This window comes from Hemibagrus wyckioides, linkage group LG04, assembly GCF_019097595.1.
Source record: "Hemibagrus wyckioides isolate EC202008001 linkage group LG04, SWU_Hwy_1.0, whole genome shotgun sequence".
Lineage (NCBI taxonomy): Eukaryota > Metazoa > Chordata > Actinopteri > Siluriformes > Bagridae > Hemibagrus > Hemibagrus wyckioides.
In genome coordinates this window covers 26,707,690-26,731,198 of record NC_080713.1, presented here as the reverse complement: position 1 = coordinate 26,731,198, position 23,509 = coordinate 26,707,690, and the positions used below count along the sequence as shown (strand labels likewise).

General features: G+C 39.6%; 1 protein-coding gene across 1 annotated transcript in view; it reads right to left on the bottom strand.

Annotated features, from left to right (window-relative positions):
* LOC131351833 (rho guanine nucleotide exchange factor 26-like) overlaps window positions 1-23,509 on the bottom strand; it is a 56,498-nt gene that overhangs the window by 29,060 nt on the left and 3,929 nt on the right. The window contains exons 3-8 of the mRNA XM_058387457.1: window positions 23,089-23,140; window positions 21,132-21,277; window positions 14,259-14,315; window positions 11,709-11,869; window positions 796-948; window positions 450-579 (exon numbers count right to left, since the gene is read on the bottom strand). Coding sequence (XP_058243440.1) covers window positions 450-579; window positions 796-948; window positions 11,709-11,869; window positions 14,259-14,315; window positions 21,132-21,277; window positions 23,089-23,140 — 699 coding nt within the window. The remainder of the gene's footprint in view (window positions 1-449; window positions 580-795; window positions 949-11,708; window positions 11,870-14,258; window positions 14,316-21,131; window positions 21,278-23,088; window positions 23,141-23,509) is intronic.

Here is a 23,509-nt window from a genome sequence, read left to right as displayed (position 1 = left end):
AATACTTTAACAGTGTATTAATATTCAATTTCGATCAAAAAAAAAAAAAAGACTGTGTAACAGAATATGGCTGCGCAGATGTGTACACCGTAAGAGGTGTACTTGTGTTTTCTGAAAGGCCGCTAAATAAATAAATGAATTAATTAATAAATACATAGAACTAGCCAATCGTGTGTGTGCATGAGCTGGTGTATGTGGAAGAGGGCAGACTGCACTTTCCTCTGAGTTTTCACGCTAATGATTTAGCACTTGCAGCAATTTAGAAAGACACGGCAGCTTCACGTGTCTCAGAGAAAGCAGATGTTAGGAAGCACGTGTCCTCCTTCTGACTGGAATCTGTTGTGTGACAGTGACAGTGCGAGCTTCTGAGAGCTTCAGATTGGGAAGTGAGCATAGTGTGATTGCTCATGTGACATCTTTACGAAATGAGAAACGCTAAAAACACTCACATCCATGAGCAAAGGAAGTCTGGTGACTCTCTGCATGGGTAGAATAAGGAAGGAGATCATGGGAAGGTTCCGGCAATCCGGCTCAGCTTCAATCCGGGACAGAACCTCCTTAAAGGTCGGACTTTTGTTTCTGTAGAGAGTAGAGAGAAAGCTGGAGCTTTAGGTGTGACGTCGAAAGTGTGTGAGAGAGACGTGATGTACAGTTACACGATGAAACGTGGAATCTAAGCCGTCTCTGCATAGGCTAAGGGGCGGAGCTATATGATCACCGGTGATGTCATGCAAATACAGGATGTGTGTGTGTGTGTGTGTGTGTGTGTGAGTCTGAGGTTGGGTCCAGACTCACGCTAGTCTCTGGAATGTTCTCTGCTGGTACACTTCATTCGAGCAGTACGTCACGTAGGGTTCGAAGTTTGTCTGAGCGTGTCTGATCACAATATCGCTGATGTCATCGATCACGATGTTCTGCTGGTGTCTGTCCTCCAGTTCCTTAAAAAACCTGCAACGGAGGAGAGAAGAGTTTAAGAGCAAAACACCTAACATGCCTAACATTCCACTGTCCTTACTCAGATGAGGACGATCCCTGCTTTAGTCACTGTAAACATCAGGGCAACAGTGCATACACACACACACACACACACACAAAAGACAGGAAGCTGTCCTAACACCTCTCTCCCCACGCACACATCACAGAAGAGGAAGTCCCTGAATGTCCTGAAACGACCAACATGGAACAAACACACGCTCTCTCTCTCTCTCTCTCTCTCTCTCTCTCTCTCTCTCTCTCTCTCACACACACACACACACATACACGTCTCTCTCCTGAATGGACACACAGATGTGCTATTTTATGACTGAGTAATTCCGCACGTCTTTTCCGAAGTCGTGAAACGGTGCGGAAGCATCTGTGGAGGAATCCTGTGTGACCTCAGGTTCTAGGCTTCCTCCTATCGGCTTCACACACACACACACACACACACACACACACACACACTCTCCAGAACTCCAGAAGGTAAAACTAGATGCTATTTCTGTCCATGATGTCAGATGGAAGGAAATACAGGATGTTACAGCTGGGGTCCTGACATCACAGCCTTCCTGAAAAGCTTCTGAACCTTCCGTGGTTTACTGAAGGACATGAGTTTACTGCAGGACCATGTGTGTGTGTGTGTGTGTGTTCTAATAACAGCAGTAATATTAAACATGTATTACATTTCTATTACATATCGCCAGTAATGCTGTTGGCTTGGCAGTTACGGAAAAGCTTCTCTACTACATGATAACTGACCCTGACCCTGACCCTGACCGCTGACCCTCTGGCCTGTGATTCCTTCCATACTGGACTATGCAAAGAGGAGAGTACAGTTCCAGTGAATATGTAGAATAAACAGTGTTAATGGTTGTAATTGTAATAGTATGAAACACATGGGAGGCAGTCTGCAGTCCGAGCATCATACTTTTTATCCATTTATTGTTACATGGTATGTTGCTTCCTGTTATTGCTTATAGTACTGAGGGGAAAAAAAAATCCTGATCTATTTATTTATTTGTTTGTTTGTTTATTGATGTATTTATTCATTTATTTATTTATTCATTTTTTTTATTTTTATTTATTTATTTATTTATTTTTCGCATATTTTTCACAGCTAAATGATTGCGATCAAGCAAATTTTAATAGTGCACAAAGATAACCTGAATGAATACAAAATGCAGCTGTGTTTATAAAAGAAATTTAAAAAAAAAAATCAGGAAGGGGCAAATACTTTTTCACAGCACTGTACATTATAGTAGCTATTAACATCCTTCCCTCACTAGCTTCTCTTTCTTTTCTATCTTTTTTCAGCTACTAAAATATAAAAACCTAGAGCCTCATAAACAGCTCCTTGAAGAAACCTGTAAGTAATCATATCAACAATAACCAGCTACTCTCATCGCTGTTGCTATGGAAACGTAAACATCTTAGAACAAGCACTTTCATATAAACCCTGCAGTGGCTTCTGTTACAGAAACTTTAATCCGATTTGAGCAAAATATTTTACATCAATCCAGTTTATCTGTTAGCACTAATCTAGACTGAGTGATGTACAGTACGGCTAATCCTGAGGGAGAGATGCTAATTCAGGTTACTGAATGTGTGTGTTAAAAGGGTGGTGTGTTTGGACCTGAGCTTTGACTGACGTCCGATAAACAACAGAATTAAAAAGTTTTAACACAATCCCTGACCTGTCCCTCATAGCAACCAGGCTAGTAGCAGAACCTGGTTAGCATTCTACTTTATTAGCCGTAGAGTCAGTGCTGTGTTAAGTCTACGATAAACATTATCGTGTCCATCACCGCTCACTCTGCACGTGAACAGTGTGTGATGGAAAACCTTGACACTGTGAGCAGAGTTCAGGAGCTGGAACTAGTGTGTGTGTGTGCGTGTGTGTGTGTGTGTGTGTTTGTTTTAAAAGCATTAGACATAATAGCCTGATAAAAGATTAACAGTGCTGAGCATGCAGATACTGTGTGTGTGTGTGTGTGTGTGTGTGTGTGTGTGTGTGGTGATGGATTCATATTTTAAAACACACCTCACCCTTCATTCTGAATTCTGTATTCTAGTTACGATGAAAGGAGGAGTGTGTGTGTGTGTGTGTATCCCACGTTGCTGTCATGAATCTCCATAAGCTGCCAGACTGGCGTTGAAGGTTGTAAAGTTGTCAAACACACACACACACACACACACACACACACACACACACACAACTGGCACAATTTATGCTCACTTTAACAACTCACTCTTTGTTCTAAAAATAGCTTACAGCCATGAAGAGTGAAATAAAATGAAATATATATGTAGTGTGTGTATTCATCTAAGTTTGTGTGTGTGTGTGTGTGTGTGTGTGCGCACCATAAAACTGACATCTGTTCACAAGTCACATCAGCATGAACACTTCTGACAGAAAGTCCTGCACAGCTGCTGCTACACAACAACAGGCTCGGGTTTGCTACGTTTGCGAGATTCCGGAAGATTCCATAAGGAACGTTCCTGCCTTCTGGTATTTACAACATTCTCGATTCCACAGCTGTCATCATTTAAACACTTCCATTTCCTGATAGATTCGAGACTTTTCAATGAAAACGTCTTCTCAACATGACCGAATGCCTGGAAGTTTTGGTTAGCATTGGATGCTAAGTGTAATTAAGCGCTGTTTACTCTTTTTCGCAGTAATTATCTCACAAATCTGAGGGAAACGTTAAGGTTCCTCATAGTTAAGTCTTTCTGTTTTCATACTTTGGTTTGTATTTAAGATTTAAATGCTCAAATCATTAAGCTATTAGAGAATTTGTCACCAAAATGACATATAATTAGCATCCACAGTGTCATTACCGGCTAGCTATACATGCTCAATGAGGCTTAGTGTAGTTAGCGAGCTATTTCAGCAATTGAGCAATTTAATCAACAATCCTGAGGTAAATGTTGACCTTTTCGGTTGATTTATTCGCTTTTTAGTGTCACTTTGACTGAAAACAGTCTACAAATAACGTCTACGGCGCTTTTAGTCAGCATTTTTGCCCGTCACAGCTCACTGTAACTCATAAATTGTTTAGTTTTAAATAAGAAACCTCAGGGGCAAATTACATGTACATGTTAAATGCTAAGCTTCATGCTGGCTTCTTTAGCAGATTAGCTAGCTGTACGAGCTACATAAACTCATGAGGCACAAAACAATCTTTTTGGATGTTTGGATTTGTTTTCTGAGGTCTGAGATGTGTTTTCTTAATCGTGGTGATCCTTGAAGGGAGCTCGGATTATACCGTGATATCACCCATTTCTACGTGACAGAGAAAAAACACGTTTTCCAGGAATGACACCATGACGTAGGCATCACTCAACAATGACATCAGTGCTAAATAGCGTTACAGTCACGCTCCAGCGTTTAACTCCATGCTTATCCTGTAAGCAAAGAAAAACAATAAGAGCTATGCGGTCCAATAAGTGTGCTAGAGAGAGAGTAACTACACACACACACACACACACACACTACCCTCAGTGGGGAAAAACAGCTCACATGAGACACACACACACACACAGTAATGCTGCACACTGTAAGACATAATTAAGTTACATTTGTGTGCTGCTTGGAGAACTGAGAAATAACAAGGCAGCAAAATAAAATCTCACACAAACAGACACTGAGGAGGAGGAGGTGAAGAATTCATCCGGAAAACAGACACAATAAAAAACACGTGTCCCATAAAAGTGTCACCTGTTCAAGACACACAACAAGCAACAAAACAAAATACTTCAGAAATTTGTGTGTGTGTGTGAGAGATTTTCTCAGATATTAATTACAATGAAATGAAATACATAGAATATTTTTAAGCATCTTGATGCATCTAATTTTTCTCTAATTTCTGGATTAATTGCATAATATTTAATTTTCATCACATAATAAAATAAAATATTTTTCTTAGAAGATTATTTTTTTAAAAAAATCGTAAAAAAATTAAATACGTAATTTTTTTTACATTTTTACGTAAGCTATAATATTATATTATATATTATATATATATAATATTATTTTTTTTAATGCTTTTTTATTGTGGGTTTGTACTAATATCATTACAACACATTTTGCTTTTTAGTTGGCTGAATGTACTGCGACAAACTATCAATAAATATACACCAAATATAGAATATATAAGAAAAAACAAACAAAAAAAACTAATCCAATGGTGCAAAAAGTAAACAACAAATAGAAAATAGAAAAAAAAATTAAAAATTAAAAAAACAAAACAAAAAAAAACAGAATCCAGTGGCACAAAAAATAAGAATAAATAAATAAATCTTCAGCTGCTGCATTAAAATCATCCACAAAATATGAAGTGAATGAAAACACAGCTTTGTCTGACTTGCAGAATTTTATATCTTCATAAACATTAAATTTGACCAAGTAATGCAGTGTCAAAAATACATATAGTGAATAAAAAAAAAACATTTTAATGAAAATATAAAGTTACGTTTCAAATCCCACAATTTTAATCTTTTTTATTTATTTATTTATTTTTTGAAGACTTTTGTTTTCCATTTTTAAAAATTTCCCCAATTATCCCATCATAAACTGTGAGCTGTCAATCAGCACTCGGAGCTCCGCCTCCATGACAGTTTAAACTGACACATATGTCAAAGTCCAAACTTCATCTAAAGTCAGTAAATCAGACAGAATTGCTTCTCTTCTGCTCTGCATTCCCCACAGCAGCTTCCTCGTAAGTCTGAGTGATTTAAACACCGCTGTCAGTCTGCTCTCGAACCACTTCACACTGACACACACACTGACACACACATTCTTTACATTTCTTTCTGGGAAAGGCTCACATGTACAAATCTCTCCAAAAAATCCTAAAAACCTCAGCTCCATTCATCATCATATTAAACCAGAGTGATATTTATATCCCTGTACATCAACGAGACGAGATTTATTAACTTACTTCATGACCGTGAAAGCTATAAATCCTGCATCCGCAGATTCACGCTCACGATCACATAAACAGTGAAGCTCCGCCCACTATAAATCCAGGCAGATCTACATCACTCTCAGATTTCATAACCTTTACATTTATAACAATATCGAGCCACTTCAACTGCATCCACAGATCCACGCTCACATAAACAGCGAAGCTCCGCCCACTATCAATCCACGCTCACATAAACAGTGAAGCTCTGCCCACTATCAATCCACGCTCACGATCACATAAACAGCAAAGCTCCGCCCACTATAAATCCAGACGGATCTATATCACTCTCAGATTTCATAACCTTTACCTTCATAACAATATCGAGCCACTTCAACTGCATCCACAGGTCCATGTTCACGATCACATAAACAGCGAAGCTCCGCCCACTTTTCCACCAAAGTTGGACCAGTGATGCTCCAGAGAAGCTAGGAAGAACCCTTTTGCCTGCTGAAACTCAAACCATCATGGATCGTGCTGTTTGTTTAACGTACAAGCGCTAAGAACGCGCTATAAGTCTTGTGTATACGACATTTGCGTGGCTTTAGCTATCCAAGTGACACCATAGCGGTAACGTGAACTCGCAACACGCAAAAGGACAAACCCTGTGATTGGAGAATTCATACATGAGGCTAAAACGAAACCACAGAGTTTTGCTAGTTTGTAAAATTGCAAAGGTTTAAATACATTTATACCTTTAGCTGTGCGATTTCGTACAAATGTTCACTAAAACATAGAATAAACTGCTGACTCCGCCCCCAAATCTAATCTTCCTTAGCTATTCATACACCAGGATTCCCTGGAAGAAGAGATCTTGTACATAAACTATTCTTTTCTTTTCTGTCTCTCTCTCTCTCTTTGGCTTTATGGCTTGCACATGCCGTTCCAGACTCCATGTCCATCTCTGACAGCAGTGTGTGTGTGTGTGTGTGTGTGTGTGTGTGTGGGTGTGGGTGTGGGTGTGTGCCGTTTTTGTAATCCTGCTCAGAACATCTGAAGAGGAATAAAATCAGAACGAATCCAAATGTGTTTCCTGTGCTTATGTTTCCATTTTATTTCTGGGGAAACGGTGTCCCATGTGCACTAGTCAATATTTGTTATGATTCCTTCTGATTACTGAATTAAATGAAGACATATGGGGGAAACAGGATGAAGAGAGCAGATGACGAAAAACAAGCTAGAGAAGGATTTATCTCCAGAAAACCTGAGGTGTTGACTGAAGTCATCAGGTCCCCTGAGGGTTCAACTCAAAACACAACAGTAGGCAAGTACGCTACAACTGTAGAAATGTGTAGAAGCGTGTGTGTGTGTGTGTGTGTGTAAAGCCTTAACTGAACTTATCAGGTCTCCTGGTTCAACTCCCCAAAACACTACAGTAAGCATGTGTGTGTGTGTGTCTGTGTCGTTCTATAGACATACCTGGGATGGGCTTGAGATCTACCGTGACCGTGACCAGTTTCAAACGCTTACTGGAGATCAGTGAAGTGTGTGTGTGTGTGTGTGTGTGTGGTCGGTCTGCTATACTGAGCTTGAATATATTGTTGTATTTAATCTAAAACATGCAAGAACAGATAAGAAGACACCTCTCAGCGCTCAACTTGCTGCTTGGATTGTTTTCCGGTCTTAAAGGCAGGTTGCTCATGTAGGAGGAATAACAGAATTGAATGGAAATATTGATCATGGAAAGTGATGCAATGTCCCTGAACATGTGACAGTGCGATCATTCCGAACAACATTAATAAACTAGCAATTAATCACAATGGAACAGATCTCCTTTACGCAACTCTAACGCTGCCAGCGGGAACAGCGTGGAATTATAAAACCAGTTTTTGTGGCCGCTTTTACTGTAAGTCGTCGCTGATGTTTGTTTTTTCTTCTTCACAGGAATCGTGACAGCTCCACTGATCCTCCTGCTCCTTTCATTACAGTGTCCTGATTCTCATTCTCAGTTTTATGTAGATGCCCCAAAAATGTGTCTCATACATCATTTCTCAAACGCATCTGAGAGATTACAGTAAATCTCATCATAGAAAAAACAGATGGTGTTCGGGACACTGGCCCACTCTGTGTCAGGGAATTCAGAGAGAGAGAGAGAGAGAGAGAGAGAGAAACAAAGAGAAAGACAGAGAGAGATAGATAAAGAGAGAGAGACAGAGAGAGACAGAGAGAGAGACAGAAAAACACACAGAACGAGAGAGAGAGAGAGAGAGAGAGAAACAGAGAGAAAGACAGAGAGACAGAGAAAGAGAGACAAAAAGACAGACAGAGAGAGACAGGGAGAGAGCAAAACAGAGAGAAAGACAGAGAGATAGAGAGAGCGAGAGAGAGAGAGAGAGAGCAAGACAGAAAGAGACAGACAGAGAGAGAAAGAGAGAGAGACAGAGAGAGAGAGGGACAGCGCACAACAGAGAGAAAGACAGACAGGCAGAGAGAGAGAGAGAGAGAGAGAGAGAGCAAAACAGAGAGACAGAGAGAGAGAGAGAGAGAGAGAGAGAGAGCGAGAGCAAAACAGAGAGACAGACAGAGAGAGAGAGAGAGACAGAGACAGAGAGAGACAGACAGACAGAGGGAGAGAGAGCAAAACAGAGAGAGAGAGAGAGAGAGAGAGAGAGAGAGAGAGAGAGAGAGCGAGATGATGTGATTTCCCGTTGCTGTCATGTCCCTCAGACAGAGTCCCCGGGTCTCAAACCCAATCTCAGTCCTGTCCTTCTCCCTTCTCCTCAGAGCTTCATGTTTGGTTTATAAGTGTATCAGTGTGTGACTGTGTCTGTGACGTAAGATTAAAGTTCAGCTGAAAGTCACGTCTCACTCTCTTCTATCTTGAGATATAATAAATAAAAAATCATAGCCAAAGAAGCGACAGCACACAGAACCCACGTCATGTGGTGCAGGAAATGAGTGAATAACTCCGCGGAAGAACATAGCCGAAGCTAGCTGTAAGCCACGCCAGTTCATGCATGTTAATGGTCCACAGTGTTGTTTTTATCAGAGACCAGAGAAACCAGATGGTGGTGTTTCTAAAAAATGCACACGAACACACACACACACACACACTATCACGTATAGTGATGCGGTGAATAAACACCACTGGGAGTGTAAATGTTTACGCTTATCTCGCTCCGAGGTCACGGTGTGGTGCAGAACAGACACACTCCCATAACTGCATGTTCTCTGTATTTATATCCCTTTAATTACTGACCTGAGAACAGCACTGATAATAATTACTGCACTAATAATAATTATAAATTAATGTCATATTCTTAAATATTAATAAATATATTACATGTAATATGATAATATGAATAATAATTATGTGATAATAATAAACATAATGTAATAATAATTATAAATTAATATTGTATTCTTAATAATAATATGATAATATGAATAATAATATTAATATTAATAACATAATAATAAATATGATTTAATAAACTCGATTTAATAATAATTATAAATTAATGTTGTATTGTTAATAATAATATGATTTGAATAATAATTATTTCATAATAAACATGATTTCATAATAATTATAAATTAAAGTTGTATTCTTAATAATAATATGATACTATGAATAATAATTATATTATATGTAATATAAAAATATGAATAATAATTATATCATAATAAACATGATTTAATAATAATAATTATAAATTAATGTTGTATTCTTTTAACTGCATGTTCTCTGAATTTATATCCCATTAATTACTGACCTGAGAACAGCACTAATAATCTCATCACAGCATGGATGAATCTTATTATCATAATAAATATATGATTTAATAATAATTATTAATGAATGTTGTATTCTTTTTGAGTCATATTCTTTCACAATTTATTTTTCTTTTTCTAAAACCGCCGATGAAAAAACGATGATTTATTGCTTTCTGACTCTCTACCTGCTGCAGTATTTGTTTATATCTCATCAATAACAGAGGAATCTCTCTTCCAGTCATAGTGTCTCTCGTGTCAGGACTCGTCCCATTTCAGCTAAATCTCTGATGTGAGGCTGGTGACAGTGTGTGTGATTATTGCTGACGATACAGCAGGGATATCCAGGGTGTACCTCGTTACAGTTGATGGCAAACTCTGCCAAACCTCAGCTGGCACCATTGCTCAAACCCAGACAATATTTACACAACCTCAACTCGAACTGCAGCGATGAGTCAACTTCAAACCGCCCGCAAATACAGATATGAAGACTGGCACAGGCAAGATGAGCAATTCATTTTTATTAAGAAAGTTTAATAATTTTTTTTTTTAATAATAGCACCTTCACTAGTGCTTTACTTTGCCAATTTAATTTTAAAATATTTTTTTTTCCTTAGTTATATTTAATACATTTAGCATTAAAATTTCACTAGAATTTTATTTTGACAATTTATTTTTATTTTTATTTATTTAATTTTTTTTTTTAACTTAGTTATATTTAATATATTATAGTGCTTTTTTGCCAAATTAATTTTAAAATCGTTTTTTTACTTAGCCATATTTAATACATTTAGCATTTAATCTTTACTAGTACTTTTTTGCCAATTTAATTTTAAAATCTTTTTTTTTATTAATGTTATATTTTAATATATTTAGCATTTAATCTCCACTAGTGTTTTTTTGTCAATTTAATTTAATTTAATTTAATTTTTTTTTTACCTAGTTATATTTAAAACATTTAGCATTTAAACTTCACTAAAGGTTTTTTTGCCAATTTAATTTTTAAATATATTTAAATTATAAATATATTTATAATATACATAAAATATATGAAATATAATATTTTTAATTTTTAATTTTTTTTTAATTTTTACTTAGTTATATTTAATATATTTAGCATTTAATCCACACTAGTGATTTCTTTCTTTTTTGTCAACTTAATTTTAAAATCTTTTTTTTACTTAGTTTTATTTAATACATTTACCATATAATCTCCACTAGTGCTTTTGTTCACCAATTTAATTTTAAAATCTTTTTGTAATTATTTTTTTACCCAGTTATATTTAACATTTAGCATTTAAACTTACCAATTTAATTTTACTTTTTGTTTTTTTACTTAGTTATATTTAATACATTTAGTATGTATTAAATATAACTAAGTAATGATACACACACACACACACACAATATATCAACTCTCATGATTCACACACACACTCACACTATATATACACACATGATTCACACACACACAATATATATAAACTGTCATGATATATATACACACACACACACATACTATATATATACATACTCATAATACACACACACACTCACACACACAGAAATGTTATATACATACACACACTAATACACACACTCACTCGCTCTCTCTCACACACACACCCTTTCTCACATACACTTGCTCTCTCTCACACACACACAAACACACATTCACTATTTCACACACGCACTCTCTCACACGCACACACACAAACACACACACAGTCTACAAATAAAGGTTGGCACCAGACAGATAGGGAGATGGCATCGAGTAGGGTCGGTTAACCAGCAGGATTACTTTCACCCCTCTTGCGGATAACGAAAGCTGAGAAGTCAAACCTACACTAAAGCATGCACACACACACACACACACACAAACACACACACACACACTCTCTCTCTTTCTCAAAACACTGCCTGATTCTCAAAACATTATTCTGATTCAGTGAGTCATTGCAAATCGACTCTTAAACATGACTTCCAAACGACTCGCTGTCGTTTCAGAGCGCTCTCCTGCGCTCAAAAAGAATGGAAGGCAGGTCTTACTTTTTACTGGCCTCACACACGTCCACGATGTTGGAGAAGAGGTGATGGTGATCCGTCTTGGTCATGGTGTCGCTGAGCTCCGGTGAGTCCTTGAAGAGCCGGACGAGGATCATGAGGCTGTGCAGGTAGCTGTGCTCTGACGAGATCACCTCGAATATCGCCTGAGAGACACATAACACACTTGATCACACACTCAATCTGTTATGATACGAAATTGATTATTGCCAAAAGTTTTGGGGAACCCCTCCAAATCATTGAATTCAGGTGTTGTTTTTCAGGAGTTGGACTCGGCCCTTTAGTTCCAGTGAAAGGAACTCTTAATGCTTCAGCTTCATACCAAGACATTCTGGACAATTTCATCCTTTGTGGGAACAGTTTGGGGATGACCTCTTCCTGTTCCAACATGACTGCACACCAGTGACCAAAGCAAGGTCCATAAAGACATGGATGAGTGAGTTTGGTGTGGAGGAACTTCACAGAGTCCTTACTTCAACCTGATAGGACACCTTTGGGATGAATTAGAGTGGAGACTGAGAGCCAGACCTTCTCGTCCAACATCAGTGCCTGACCTCACAAATGCGCTTCTAGATGAACGGTCAAAAATTCCCATAAACACACTCCTAAACCTTGTGGAAAGCCTTCCCAGAAGAGTTGAAGGTGTTATAGCTGCAAAGAGCAGGACAACTCCATATTACATTCATGTGCATGTAAAGGCAGACGTCCCAAAACTTTTGGCAATGTCATGTATTTGCATGTCACACAATCAACTTTTTCTTTCCTGCCACATAAATGAAGAAATTATTCCCTCACCAGCCCTTTTAATAAGATACTAAGACAATAATCGCTAATTATTTATCCAGAATGCTTAAACTGCTTTGTCCTGAAGACTTAGGCTTAGTTACACCTAGAATATCAGAGCGTCTGATGATCCTGTTATTAGGTTTCTCTCGCGTGATTCAGACAGACGGCAGGTTTTAATCCCATCACTGTCATGTCTTGGCATTGGACTTGTTACCTCATTTCATAGTGTAAGATAATGACTTTAGGAATGGACTCCACCCTTCCAGTGAAGCACAAATACTGATGGTGTTTAGGTGAATAATTAAATACTCATTAACTAAGGAGACATTGAGGTTTCTCAGAAACACTGACAGCTCTGATGAGAATAGCCGAGTGCCGCTCATGCCCCTGGCGAGAGTGCTGCAGTGTTTAATATGACAGTGTTTGACCATGCTACAGACCTCTGTGTGCTGGATATGAGAAGGTGGAGACGTTACAGCTATATTAGGATGTGTTTATTAAGCAGTCGGACACACAGTTTATTTATCAGTCCTCATGTTTACACCGAGTATGATTTATAACTTTAATATACGGATCTCTAATGGACAGAGCTTACTAAGTGGACGCTGGAGAAACAGGGCTGATAAGAATGAGTGCACACACACATACACACACACACTCATACACACATACACTTACACTCACTATACACACACAACCATATGCACAAAAACACACACACACACACACACGCTCATACACTCACTATACACACACAACCATATGCACAAAAACACACACACGCTCATACACACATACACTTACACTCACTATACACACACAACCATATGCACAAAAACACACACACACACGCTCATACACTCACTATACACACACAACCATATGCACAAAAACACACACACGCTCATACACACATACACTTACACTCACTATACACACACAACCATATGCACAAAAACACACACACGCTCATACACACATACACTTACACTCACTATACACACACAACCATATGCACAAAAACACACACACACACGCTCATACACTCACTATACACACACAACCATATGCACAAAAACACACACACACACATACAGGTGCATACACACAAGTGCATACAAGTGCATACACACATACACTTACACTCACTATACACACACAACCATATGCACAAAAACACACACACACACGCTCATACACTCACTATACACACACAACCATATGCACAAAAACACACACACACACATACAGGTGCATACACACAAGTGCATACACACATACACTTACACTCACTATACACACACAACCATATGCACAAAAACACACACACACACGCTCATACACTCACTATACATACACACATACACTTACACTCACTATACACACACAACCATATGCACAAAAGCACACACACATACTATACACACGCACAAACTCACACACATACTATACACACACATATGCACAAAAACACACACATACTCATACACACACAAACACACACATACTATAGACATACACACTCACACACACATTATACACACACACACACACACACACGTAATACATTCTTGCATCAGTTTGGTCTTAAGAGGTCGCCAACAAAAACCAGCTGTTCTTAGTGGTATGTTCCACAGCACTCAGATAGAAGGGGGAGAGAAGGGGATGGATGAAGAGAGAGAGAGAGAGAGAGAGAGAGAGGGGAACAAAGGTAGAAGGCTATAAAAAGGAAGAACAGAAGCACTTTACCTCCTGCCTTTTGCGTTCCTCTTGGCTCAGCCTCTCACACGCTCCACTTTTTTTAACCTGGAAGAGAGCAGAGCAAACAGGATGAAGCACTGAACTCTGACTAGCGAAAGATTTACCTTCAAACTGTCAGACCTTTAATCTCAGCTAGCTTGTTAGCACTTGGCTGCAATTACATGATGCAGTAGTAAGAAAAATATTAAACAGCATGCTAATTTGCATGCCTAGCGGTTTACACAGCATAATAATATATAGCTAGCTTTGTAGCAAACCTGTATAATTACTGTATACACTTTAAACACAACAGTCCAATGTTAGCAAGATTGTCAGCACACGGTTTAAATGTAATGATTAGCCAAACATAAGCCAGCGTCCTAGCAATCCTAGCCCAAGCTTCCTAATCCTTGATAAGCTAGTACATAAGAAAAACATTAGATGTGCGCAGTTATAGGGGGAAAAGTATCAGAGAGGCGCTAAAGTTCCTGTTACTCAACCCTGAGTCGATCATTTTTCTATAACCGTATTCCTGAAGTATTTATTTTCTCTAAAACAAAAGGATGACACGATCCTGTGGAGCCGAACTTCTGTCCTAGCTGCTGCTTGACAATTAGCTAGCTACTCAAATAGCTAGCTGCACTCCAGTAGTGCAGTGCTAGAGTGCTGGCTAGCTTGGCTAATCTTGCTAAATCAGAACAGGCCATTCGATTGTATTTGAAGATTTTAGAAATTTTCTGTCTGAGAGGGGTGAGGAGGATGAGGAGGAGGAGGAGGAGGAGGAGGAGAGACCGGCACAGAAAATCTCTTAAATGCAGTAAACAATACAGCTCCTGAGGAAACTAAAGGAGGTCGCTAGAACTGGATATCGGCTAGCGGTAACAAAGACGCCCTTCATACACCTGGTCTGAGCACGCTCACTGGAACTGGGCTTTACTGAATTTTGAGTCCAAGGGTTTTTTTTTTATAAATATATAAATTAATAAGTAAATAAATAACCCACATTTACCTCACACCAGCTTTCTGTTTAGGATTTAACGGATGTTGGATCTCAGCATAGGTTTGTCCAGTCTGTGTGTGTGTTTGTGTGTATGTGAGATGATACTCAAATAACTTATAATGAGTATGTGTGTGTGAACAGATTGCACTAAAACCATTTCCCCGATCAGGTTTCCTCCAGAGAAACTCTCAGCACCTGAGCCGCATTCTGTTCATTCATAACCAGGGCAGAAAAACAAAGCTGGAAAGCTTTAGCACTGCGAGAGCCGGAGAAATGTAAAGCCGCTGCTGCTTCTGCTGCTTTTGTGCCCAACAAAAACTTCCCAAATCAGGAGCGCCCAAAACCACGGATCAGATTCTATCTGATCTAACGCTGTACAGGAAATCAGGAGGGCGACTCGAATGACCGTGCCACGCCCGAGGACAGAGTCTTAACGGAGACGGATAATCTGCACCCAAGAAAACTCTGTTTAGAGACCTGTCTGGTAGATTTTATTCTGAATTTAATAGTACAATGTGCCAAAAGATAAATAAAATAAAAATAAAAAGATAACTATCCTTATAGTTTAGCCTGTCTTTTTTTTTCCAGTGACACAAAAAAATCTGTAATTCATTCTTCTCTGAAAACCAAAACTGAAAACTGAGAGAAATGGAGACTTGTGAGATGTCTGGAGCCGGGAGCTGAACGTCATTGTCCATCTAAAAATAGCATCTAAGGGCTCAGTATGGAAAAAAAATATCTAAAACTACTGTATAAATCCTTGGTTTGTCTCTATTCACTGAACATCCTCAACAACACTGAACAGTCATGCATCCAAGCCAGTGGCAGCCATTTTGTTTCTGTTACTTTGCAGTTTTTGTGCCCTTTTTTTAATCTCTTCAAAAACGTTTCAGTTTTTACTTTTGCTTAAAACTTAGTCTTTAAAGTTCTTTTCAGTTTTTAAAGCCATACTCGGTGACGACTGTGTCCGACGTGGATGAAAAGCTGCTGTTTGTGACGAGCAAATGGACTCTCTAAATGCTCTAAAATCCATAAGAAAGTGAAACACACTTGAAGGACAGCACTAACTACCCGACTCTCTGGACACGTGTCTGAGATCGGACAGCAGGAGACTGACTGATCGTAAGAATGGTATAAATACAGACTGTTCTCCTTAATCTCTCTAAACTCAGAAGAAATGTAGGTGTAACACGGTGACTATGGGCATGCTGACACTGGGTGTGTGATGAGCATGATGAAGTTCATCTTTGGTATTTGAACAATGCAGCAGCATTTCAGGACAGAATACAGCTGGGATATTTTTGGATGTTGTGTATTGAGTGTATTGAGTCATGATTACTTGCCACTACAGGAAAGCCTTGCACTAGTTAAGATCCCATATCTTATTCATACTTTTAACAGAACAAACCAAACCAAGCCGGTCCTCTGATTGGGAACTAAAGATACATCAAGTCTAAGAACTTCTTATTCTCTCTGATGGGTTAAATGAGTAAAAGACCAGGAAGGTTTCTCGCCTGTCAATCAGAGCAAGACTAACCAATCAGAGACACCTCTAAGTCCATGTATGTGGAACAAACATTATTCTCCAAGTGTGATATGTCATCCTGTTAAACACTGCTAATTATGCTTCCATAGATGTCTAGATTTTTCATCATAATTTCACTGATTTTAAATCAAACCAACCAAACTGAGCTGGTCCTCTGATTAGGGACTAAACTGTCCACTCAGTTACGTCAAACCTAATGACTTTTCATTCTCTCTGATGGGTTAAAAGGAGTAAAAGTGAGAATGAGACCAGGAAGGATTTTTGCCTGTCAATCAAAGAAAAACTAACCCCCATGTGTACGAAACAGGGCAGAAAATATATTATCTCCAATACCACGCCCTGTGACACAGGAGCAGACGCTGTCTTAGATGTCTAGATATTTTGATCTCACAACCTTCTAAAACCGTCGTAAGGGTCTATGAGGTCATGTATGCAGAAGAGGGCAGAAGAACGTTTTTCTCCAGGTGAGATACGGAGTATCGATGCGGGAGAGCTGGCTGGTGAAAGGGAAATAAAAATAGGGGGTAAAAAGTAGTAATAAAAAGCAGGTCATAACATAGAGGTGAAATCTGATCCTAACCGGTGCTACATAGGTATTTAGGAGCTAAAGGTGGAACCAGATGTGAATAACTGTCTGCTTTTGAATTCTGACAGGTTTTAGTGCTAGCCCACAGCATACATGTTTTCTCTCTCTCTCTCTCTCTCTCTCTCTCTCTCACCTACTGATCTTATAAACTCACTCTAGATCATATCTTCATAGCGCTACCTCAAGTACCTTCAGCAAACATACAGGACAAACAAAACAGACAGAAAGACAGACAGGAAGGGAGAGGCTCGACAGCACGAGCTGTTCACGAACTGTTTCCAAGCAACACGTCCCCGCTATCCGAACTCCCGACCCAACTCTACCTGAGCACTGCGAGCGCCAGGAGGCGAAGTACACCCCGAAATCAGGTGATGACATCAGGAAGCATCGTCCTCGTTCGAAATCATATTTTCTCTTCTCACCACAGGAAACCGGACACTTCTGAGAAACCCGGGAGCGACAGAAACTAGGAACTAGGAGTACAGACGAGGTTACGAACCCGAGGCTATAGAAAATACGACGTCATGCAGGTCAAATTACAGTTAAATAAACTTTTCATTTTGTTCATCGAGCCTCTTGGGGGCTTTTCCTAGCAACCTTGCTGAAAAGGACGAACGTATCTGCTACACTATAGACGTCCTCGCTCACTGCAGTGCCGCTTTAATGCAAGATGGATAACTTTGTCTTCCTGTAGTCTATGCAACAGTGATTTACATACGCAATTCATCTTTAATTAATACGTTGTGTTTTTATATTAGAAATTAGGTTCGGAGAGGATGTGGTAGCTTAGTGGTTTAGGTGTTGGGTCACCAAGCTGCCACTACTGGGCCCCTGAGTGAGGCCCTTAACCCTCAGTTGTATAAAAAATGAGGTATATTGTAAGTTGCTGTGGATAATGGTATCTGCCAAATGTACAGTACTTGTCCTATGGTGGTTTTCAATCAGTATAAAGAGATGAATGATGTTCTGGCTGTGAGTCTGATATAAAATGAGTCAGGACTCAAAAAGGAAGAAGGTCATGATGAATGAATGTAATTAGAAAAATTAGAGCATTACCAGACACAAAAACCTGATGGAATAAACTGTAGAGACACGACATGGGGTGAAAGCTGAGACTTTTCAGCTTACTCTAACTGATCTCTACGCCTTAAACTTTATCAACACACATGTTCATGAATGACAGCTTCCAGCTCCCGGCAGGATGGACTTCATGCTCGTGCAAGACAAAATCCCATTTTCCCAACTTGTGGTGTGTGTGTGTGTGTGTGTGTATGTGTGTGTGTGTGTGTGTGTGTGTGTGTGTGTGTGTGTGGTCAAATAAACACACCTGTGCTGTGTTCAGAACTCAACTTCCTGAGTAGACAAAAGCCTGAACCAGTACCCTGCCAAAACACTCTTCACACACACACACACACACACACACAGCTCTGTTCCTATCCTTTTTGCTTGTGTCCATCTCTACACCACCCATGTCAGAGTCCACACCATTTCACTCATCTGTTTCCTTTCATATCCCTCCACATGTTTTCACTCTTTCACACACACACACACACACACACGCACACACGATTTTCTTATAACTTATTCTCAGTCTCTCTGTATTGTTACTGTTGTTTCCAGAACATTCCAGCCTAGGAAGTGTCAAAAGTGGAAAACATCATTAAAGTCTCCCACCATTCCAGACTTAAAGCAGATGACATAATTCCACAAACAGGAATCTTTCTACCAGATCCAGCCTTCCACATTTTCTACATTTTTTCCACGGGGTAGAATCTGTCGGAATTCGAGCAAGGAGCTGGAGCCTTGCCCTGACTGGAGCCATTTCCCTGAGGATGTAGTAGCTCTCTGCTTTTCTTTCTCTCTCTCTCTCTCTCTCTCTCTCTCTCTCTCTCTCTTTCTTTCTCCTTCCATTATCCGTCTCTCTCTGCTTCTCTAAACTAAGATTTAAGACTCATGTCATTTTAGCCTTCCCTAAAAAATCAATAACTAATCATTTCGATCATCTGTGTTCCATAAATGCTCTCTCTCTCTTCCTCTCTCTCTCTCTTCCTCTCTCTCTCCCTCTCTCTCTCTCTCTCTCTGAGATCTTTTAAAATGTAGTAATATTTCTGGCTGTCTTACTCTCACTGTGTCAGAGATCCATTCAAAAGTATTATCTCCCATCTCACTCTCTCTGTCTCACTCTCTCTGTCTCACTCTCTCTGTCTCTCACTCTCTGTCTCCCACTCTCTCTGTCTCCCACTCTCGGTCTCACTCTCTCTGTCTCCCACTCTCTCTGTCTCCCACTCTCTCTGTCTCTCACTCTCGGTCTCACTCTCTCTGTCTCTCTCTCTCTGTCTCCCACTCTCTCTGTCTCTCACTCTCTCTCTGTCTCTTTCTCTGTCTCACTCTCTATCTTTCTGTGTCTCACTCTCTCTGTCTCACTCTCTCTGTCTTTCTGTCTGTGTCTCACTCTCTCTGTCTCCCTCTCACCATGTCAGAGAGTCATTAAAACCAGAATATATTTGTCTCCCTCTCTGTCTCAGTGTTTCTATGTCCTATTCTTTCTCACAGATCCAGTGTGTATTAATATTTTTCTGTCCATGTCTCTTTCTATGTCTGTCATGCCCTCTCTCTCTCTCTCTCTCTCTCTCTCTCTCTCTCCATGTTTCTCCCACTCTTTCTGTCTGTCTTCAGATGTTCCTCTCCACCTTTCTCTCTCTCTCTCTCTCTCTCTCTGTCTGTTTGTTTTTCTGTCTCTCCATTTGTTCCCCTGTCTGTCTCTTTATGTCTCATGTCTCTTTATGTCTCTCTCTGTCTCTCTCTCTCTCTCCATGTTTCTTCCTCTCCATGTCTCTCTCTTGCTCTCTCTCTCTGTCTCTGCCTTTTCCCTTCCCTCCAGGTCTCTCTCTCTCTCTCCATGGCTCTTTCTCTGCATGTCTCTTTATGTCTCTCTCTCTTTCTATGTTTCTCTCTCTCTCTCTCCCTCTCTTTCTCTCTCTCTCCATGTTTCTTCCTCTCCATGTCTCTATAAGTCTCTCTCTCTCTTTCTCTCCATGTCCCTTTATGTCTCCTTCTCTCTCTCTCTCTCTCTCTCTCTCTCTCTCTCTCTCTCAGGGCGGTTATGATTGGGACTCCCGTGTGACCGGACTGAACCACATTCCTCATAGCCCCAGCATTCCTTAACTCCACCACTATGTTTCTTCTTGCATGGGCATAAGTACATGCTGAATTATAAACACACACTGATTTGTGTGCGTGTGTGTATAGTGTACGTGTGCGTGTGTGTGTGTGTGATCCTTTGGGTGGTGAGGTGGTTGGTGTTGCTGGATGACAGGATTGCAGTATGAGGGTTTGTGTGTATGGGTGTGAGGATATATGGATATTACATTGAGATTGTTACAAACATCTACAACTCCACTGTTCTAAAAAAGACAAGCAGATGATATGAGGAAAATGTTACGGTTGTAAACGTTCCTTAAAAATGACTATACCCCAGATTTAAACTCCAAATAAAGCAATGCACTGCTTGATCCTGGACAGGGTTGAATGGGATTCTAAGACTTTCCCAGAGGAAATCGGATCCCTGACAGGAAACCCACGTGGACACAGTGAGAACATGTGAAACTCCACCCACCCAGACAGAAACCTGAGTTGAGGATCGAGCCCTGGAGCTGTGATGCGACGACATGGCGTGATATTTTGACCGTATCACTCACCGATACTCTAAACCTGGTTTCTGGATTCATGATGTGTTCAAATGTGTCTCACCACACTGAGCTGACTCCAGGACGTCCGGATGGGTCTGTACTGCACCACGATGTTCTCGTCTGCTTTGGGCTGTCTGGATTCGGCGTCCTCGTCCGAGTCGTTGTGCAGGGCCTTCTCCTGGTAGTTCTGATACAGAACTTCATCTTCTGTAGAAAATAAACACACAAAAATATATATGCTTAAGCAGATCCATTGTTAGAATTCTAATTGCTGGGTTGCCAGATTGGATTTTGTCACCGTTCACAACTATTATATGAATGCTGTTGTTCTACCTGTTCTATAAATCTTCGTAAAGCATGCCCTTGGTGGGGAAACATGTCATAACAGTGGTTTAAAGTGTGCTGCGTTGTGCAGAATCATGAACACAGAGAAAATAATCAGCTACATGATGTGGTTTGAAAACTTACGCCGCATTGTTTGGGTAAAGGAAACAAAGTGGTTAAGAACCTTGACAATGTTTGTCATAGAAACGATGCCGGCAGTGTGGAGTGGCTGTTTGTGGGGAAAGTGTTGATTGCAGGAACAAAAACAAAAGCCACAGCGAAACAGATTTCAGTAATGAAGTGAATGAAAATGATAGAATGGTGTATGAAACTAATCTATGTGGACATTGTGAGAGTATTAACAAACAGCTTCCTCAAACCAGGGAATACTTACAGCCCAGAATGATCAGCTACAACCTACAAGGGCTCTGATGGAGGGGGTGTGGTAGCTCAGGGGTTAAGGTGTTGGAAGGAAGGTAAGAAGTAAGGAAGGAAAGACTGAAGGAAGGAAGGAAGGAAGGAAGGAAGGAAGGAGGGAAGGAGGGAAAAACTGAAAGAACGAATTAAGGACAGAAGGAGTGGAGGAAGGAAGGAAGGAAGGAGACGTGAACCTGGTAGCTAGAATCTGACTACAAAGTGAACTGATTAGATCTTTTCTTTTCTCAGTGACACGTGGCTATAAAATGAGTGGATCATAGCATCATGTTCACTCATAGCTAGCAAGGTGTTAGTCATGTTTTTTTGTGTATTTTGTGGCTGTTTAACCGGCTTTTTACACGTTTTCAGGAATTCCGGTAAGGCAAAAAAATAGGCGTTAAAATATGTTACAAGCAGAAATAAAAAAACATTTGGCCAATTATTCAGTTGTACTCGATCTAATTTGGCTGTTTGCCAGGCTTCCGCTGAAGTAACAACAGGTTTTTACACAGATAATATCTGCTCAATGTTGATCCATTTCCAATGATGAATGAGGTAGAGGATGAATATATACATATGGAATTATCTACAGTTTCTAAAAGATGGTCAGTGAACGTAGCTAGAAGGTAGAAGGAAGATGTTCAGTGACGTCTTTCAAGCTAAAAAATCACAACCTGGACACTGGGAACAACAACAATAGTGAGACGAGTACAGAAGCACATACACGTACATATCTTTCTTATCATTTCCTTGAGCATGATACCTGAAACCTTTCAGTTTCCATTTGCAATAATTATGCAATTTTTTTGCAATTATTATCAATAATAATTAATTAACAAACCATCAAAAACATCTTGTGCTTCTGTATTATTTGAAGGTTTGCCTGTATTACTGACATGAAACATGAAACCACAAGAATTTTACCACAAGAACCACATGGGTTGGGTTAACTCGATGCTAACAGCATAAATCTGCTACTTAATTAAGTAAAAGTTTACTTTGGACAGTAGATTAGATTGGCAGTATGTTAAATGTTCACCAAGCAACACGTTTCAACTATGTTAGAGGTTCGGAAATTCACAGGTCAGAGTACACCGAGATAACACAAAATGAAAGCAACCACACCCATAAATAAACATGTTGTTGCTCCCACACATCCTTTCCTTTTCACTGTATCAGCTTTTCTGCTAGGAAGTTACAGTAGCTATTTTTGCTGTAGCATAAATTTCAGAGCTTGTGTTCATAACAGTCATAAGAGATTGAGTAGCAAGTCTTACCTTCACTGTCAAATGTCCTCTGGGTCTGTAGTTTCTTCTTCTTTCCTCCACTCTGCAGAAAACATCAGCTAACAATTAGCCATTGATCTGCTCTGTCAAATAACATCTTCAAAAGCTAACAAATCATCAGTCGGTAATGGACAACAGCTAGCATGAGGTCATTTCAGTAATCCAGCTAGTTCATATCAGTATTGGTGTGTTTTGTTACTGTTGTGTTTAGAGAGGAAGTAGCTACACAGGCACAAATGTTCTAAAAACCTGCTAATAATGGTCAGTTAGTTTTAAGGTTATACTAAGGGTTCCTCGTTCATTCAGAGAGCTGTGTGTGTGCGTTAGACAAAGCCAAAACTTTTCATTAACAGCATTAGCTTCAATAAGACCAATGACACAATTAAAACCTGGCTGATTTCAACATTACAAG